At 31.7% G+C, this 5,462-nt stretch overlaps 1 protein-coding gene across 1 annotated transcript; it reads right to left on the reverse strand.

Moving 5' to 3' along the window:
- Positions 1-1,673: 1,673 nt before the first annotated feature.
- LOC104110981 (alcohol acyltransferase 9) lies at positions 1,674-4,824 on the reverse strand. Its single transcript, XM_009620560.4, has 2 exons — positions 4,201-4,824; positions 1,674-2,806 (listed from the first exon to the last, which is right to left on the reverse strand). The coding sequence occupies exons 1-2, from the start codon at positions 4,627-4,629 to the stop codon at positions 1,856-1,858; spliced, it is 1,380 nt and encodes a 459-aa protein (XP_009618855.1). The 5' UTR covers positions 4,630-4,824; the 3' UTR covers positions 1,674-1,855.
- Between the last annotated feature and the right edge of the window lie 638 nt (positions 4,825-5,462).

Genomic DNA, 5,462 nt, shown 5'->3' on the forward strand with positions numbered 1-5,462 from the left:
AACCCAATAGTATAATGAGAAGTATTCTTACACCAGTTTCGAAAGTAGAGTGGTATAATTGGTCCTTTGCCGTACTGAATATGAAATTGTTCGTCCCAAAAAAAAAAGAATATGATATTAATCTAATAATAAGCTTCACACAAAAAGAATAATGTTACTCGCCGGGTGTACATAGGTCAGTTTGGTTCGTATTTTTTCAATTATCAATCTAAACCAATTGTGTCGGGTTATCAAATCTAAAGACCAAACCAAACAAATAAATGTCGGGTTTTTTAATCTCAAATTTTCTCGGGTTTTTTTGGATATTCGGGTTTTTTATTTTTTTTTCCCATAAAGTTTTCATAGCACAAACACATAGAATTTGTGTTTCAAATATTTCTTTAATCCTAGTAAGACAGAACTATATAAGGTGTTTTTCAATAAAATAACATAAATATGAGATGAGACATGGCATTGTACTAAAATATTCAACAATAAATATAATAAAATTACAAAAAATATATTATTAATAAGTCATAATGAAAATAAATATAATTTAAAATTATTAAGTTGCTAAAATAAGTACGACCAATAAGTACTACTATTATTTACTTAACTAAACACTAAAAGAAAAATAAGTTATGCATTTTTTCTAAACCATGAAAAAACTAAAACTAAATATCCACCACTATTTTCATTCATAGTACAATTGAATTGCATGTCTTTTATTAGCATTAGTATTGATTTGATTTCGGTTTAGGATTTATTTGAGTAATTAACATTTATGGATTATAAAACTTTTTGGAGCATCCAAAAATTATAAGTCCAAACCTGAGATAATACGCTAAAAGATAAAACTATGAAATATCTTAAGAAATATTTATAAAATTCACTACAATAAATATTCTTATGTATTAAATATATTTAAAACTTCCATACATATAATGTTGGGTTGGGTTGGTTTCAGTTTGACTTTTTTTAGTTAAAACCAAATCAAACCAATTATGGTCGGATATTTTCCCCCAACACCAAACCAAGTCAAACCAAATCATAGTCGGATTTTTTTTCTCGATTTGACTCGGATCGGGTTTGTACGATTTGTCGGTTTCGTATGTACACCCCTACCACTCACGTTAGAAAGAATAATACTTATTCACGCTTGGTGTTTACACCAAAATAAAGTCATTTATCAAAGTTAGGTGATAGAATAATATAAGAATATATGTTTTAAATTAATAATGATTAAGTAATAAAAGTTAATACGCAAATGTTATGCTGGTTTATGTAAAAACATCACATGCATGTAAATTTTTATCTACACGATCTGACTAAACATTTACCGCAACGATCATACAATTTTTGGTTCCGGATTGGTCATATTGATCGATTGTGATACGATAATGCGATGCAATTGAATTTCATTCTCTCTATAATCACTACATTATTTAGTTATTGTCTAGTTATAATAAGTTTACCACAATTTACTTGAGGCGGAATTTAACTATTAGAATGAAACTAAAAAATTTGCATAAAATTTTTAACCTCCTAAAAAATTTGCATAAAATTTGCAGAAAATAATTAATTGTTTGCACACATATATACGTATATAAACGAAGACTTTTAACCTCCTAAAAACTTGATTATACAGGCTTTTAGTCTAACTCTATAGAGATTGATTTTTGCAAGATTTTAAGTAATTGGAAGTAGAAAATCATTGCATTCCCAATTTCTTTTAACAAAAGATGAAGGTATTCACATCGGCTGTTTAATATACGTTCACCCTCTATATAAGAAATTACAGATGGTGACAAATACTAGAGGACACACTCAAAAAAGGAAATAAAAAAGAAACTGAAATTAATTTTCATAAGGAAATTCAAGCAGAAATCATTTTAGGATTTTCGAATTGAAGATGCCCTTTGATGATATCTCCATTGATATCTTTTACGTCCCAAAGTTCTGTCATGTAATATTCAAATTTCTTCACAACACTTTCTGGCATAGAAACCAATACTCGAACTGCATCAAATTCACCCACTGACGGTAAAAATAAACAGTAAATATCACTAGTTAAAGGACCCATTTGAATTGGCTTCCCTTCACCAAAATCTACTTTCTCCAAGCTCAATCTTGACCATTGTGAAATTACCAAGCTAGCCGATAAATCAGTTTTTACTGTTTTATCTTCTAACAAGTCGACTACTGATTTTATTGAGCCGCTGGTTAATTCAGATTTAGCATTTTGCACCAATTTTACCGTGTCTTGTAAATTACCATTTACCACGTGCTTTACTGGTGCTTCAGCGCAACCTAGCACAAATCCATTCCCATAATAACCTTCTGGTAATTCTGGTTTTACTGCCTTCCTAATATTCACAGAAAATAGGAGCTTCACTTTAATGGACGATGGTAAATCTAAGGATTTAACCCAACAACGCCACGTGTGAGAAGCTAGAACCTCAAAGCTGGTGGATTTTACCGAGGGAGAACATTGTCTTTTCAGGTGAAGAATTTGGGACTGTGAAAATGTTATGGATGCAGGGGTGTTTGGCTGGGATTGTAAATATTGGTGAAGGTTGAGGCCAAACTGGGAATTTTGAATGTCAAGGGGTATTTTCGTAAATGCAGAATGTATGGAGGTTATTTGTGGAGGATCACGGGATCTTAACACGTGGCGTGAATGAAACGGAGTGATTGGTAAACTACCGGTGGGGTCCTTGGTAAAGTGGGCCCAGGCATGTAAGAATTGAGCAGTACCAATGCCGTCGCATAGACAATGGTTGATGGCGGTGCAGAGGATCATTCCCCCGCAGCCGAGATTTGTTACCTGTAATGGGAAGCAAAGTGAGCAAGGAAGGGTAGTTTCGTCTTTTAGAAAAAAGAATGACGTTAATAGAAAAAGCACCCAACCAAAACTAAGTGAAAGGAACAAAAGGGAGAAAGCCAATACGAAAGAGGCGTAGAGTTACTATCTTTTTTAAGTCGTTTTCCACAAGATTATCCATACAATTTGCAATATTACTTCTTTTTTATAGTACTTATTGGCTTCGACTTCATGATATTACAGTTAGGGAAAATTTAGAATTTAAATTTTTCTGTAAAGTAGATATATACACTTGTAATCCGATCTCCGCGAGGTGAATACACATGTCTCCGTCAGAGGCGAAGCCAAGATTTGAATGTTATGGGTTCGGAGTTCTAATCCTTTTAAGTTAATGAGTTTTAAATTAATAATTAGTACATATTTAATAAATTTCATAAGATATAGAGGGTTTGGACCAAAGCTATTAAATTCGTCCGAACATACATGTCATGAGCTAGCTCCGCCCCTGATCTCTGTTGCTTACGCGTAAGATTTGCCTCTTATTACAATTTATGTTATGACGTTTGACTATGATTTATCACCTTGAAACCCTAGTAATGCTACTTTCAAATATGAATGTATTGTTATACTGTATCTAGTCACGTTCCATATGTGCCATTTTGTTAAAAAACGAAAAAGGAAATTTGGTTTTAATTTCTTGACAGGTAAAGTAGTTAACTTCCCAATTCTAAACAATATGTACAATATTTTCGTTCAAATTATTAATTTAAAACATACGTATCGACTTTTCATGCTAAGCGCTCAGTGGTACGTATAAGAGGTATGTTTCACTATATTCCTTGCTAATATTAATTTAAAATATCAAGAATTTGACCAAAATTAGGTCACTAACCTATGAAAAGTGACCTTTGTGTTAAGGTTAATGGGTGAAAGGAGGAAATGTGAGATGTTGCCTTGGGAACAGCATACCACCAATTGGTAAACTGAGAGGATATTAGTCAGTAGCATATATATTTTTAAGGTTACATCTTTAATTAGATATTCACTGGTCGTAAAACTCTAACTAGGTACGTGGAACCATAGGAAAAGTGTGTTTAGTTTCCATTATTATGATCATAGTGGAATTTCACCTAATGCTTAAGGATGCAATTGACAAGACAACATATAGAAGGAACTAATGTTAAAATTAAAATCAAGGACAAAGGAATCAACTTAGGCACATTTGTAATAAATAAAAAAAATTACACTTATCAGAGTATATTAACTTCGTTATAACAACTAAGATGTCTTACTTTCCAAATTATAAACTTTATTCTTTTTGAACGATTATCCATAGAATTTTTAATGATAATCTGGTAGCCAACTTATAAAAGTTAAACGCTAAATTAGAAACTAACCTGTACAACTAGAGGGGGAATATCCAAGAAACTGGTAGCTTCAACCTTATACAATAATTTCCTCCAAGATTTATCAGGCTTATTAGAAACAACAAGAAGTTCATCAGCTGTTAAATCCAAGAATGCTTCAGCAAATATAGCACCTTCTCCATTACAATCCACTTGAAGTTTGTGATTATTTTCTGGGCATGTTCTTAATCTCCCTGCTAAAGGATAATAATCAACTAAAACTCTTGAAAGAGAAGATTTAAGCCTGTCCAAATTTATGGACTTAGTAAAAAGATAGAGATATTTGATGGAAAATCTAAGGAACTTTTGATCATCAAGATTTGATAAATAAAGGGAGTGATTTGGTGTTGGGCTAATGGGAGTTATGAAAATGGGATCTTTTGAATAAACACAATCTGGGAGTTCTATTGAGCCTAACATGGTTGTTTTTTAAGTAAAGGAGAGAAATTAAAGAAGGTAATTTTAATGGAAGAATAAGGTTTTTGGAGAAGATCTAACTAAAGGATGTGCTTTATAAATGGTTTACAAGTTAAAGATCTATGGTTGGATATGGTTGTTGGGTTTGGGATTGGGGTGGGGGGTGGGGAAGTACTGTATGAGAGATTTCTCCCCAAAGAGTAAGACTACAAAAAAGTGAAGCTTTCATTATTCTTGCTATATGAGCTCACACTTTTGAATTTCTTCTACTATTATTTGCATGCTTTTAAGGCAGTTACATGTGCTTCCCACATTCTTTCACCCTTACCATGTCTATCTTCACATGTGGTTAAAAGAATTTAACTTCTATACATTAAAAGTAGTACAGTAGTATTCATGTACTTTAATATGTTATAACAGTCAGGGTCGGTTGGTAGGATGTATTGAAGAAAATAATAGATGTATTTGTTTTGATATTATTAGTCCCTTGTTTGGAGTAGTATTTTTCAATCTTGTATTAGTTATACACGTTATTCAGTACTATTATTATACATAGTAAATCATGACATAAGCAATATTATAATTTTTAATACAAGAATAAGTATGTATAAAGATAGAACTATCCTAATTTTAAAATCTTTAATATACCAAACCAAACAGTCGATAAGAAATAATACTAGCATAATTAATCACACAATTACTAAAGTCATCATTACTAACATATACATCCTATGAAACCACCCCTTAGGTTATTACTATCACTTTATGTGTACGATTATCAGTGGTTTATTTTTTAGGACTTGATAAATGCAAAATCCTAATGCAGTGTCCAGTAT

Source organism: Nicotiana tomentosiformis, chromosome 4 (assembly GCF_000390325.3).
Source record: "Nicotiana tomentosiformis chromosome 4, ASM39032v3, whole genome shotgun sequence".
NCBI classification, from domain to species: Eukaryota; Viridiplantae; Streptophyta; class Magnoliopsida; order Solanales; family Solanaceae; genus Nicotiana; species Nicotiana tomentosiformis.

Excerpts from the sequence above, each read along its gene's own strand:
- LOC104110981 (XM_009620560.4), bottom strand. The coding sequence starts at position 4,629 with ATGTTAGGCTCAATAGAACTCCCAGATTGTGTTTATTCAAAAGATCCC. Across the intron at positions 2,807-4,200 it reads TTCCCCCTCTAGTTGTACAG|GTAACAAATCTCGGCTGCGG; the intron begins GTTAGTTTCTAA and ends TTCCCATTACAG.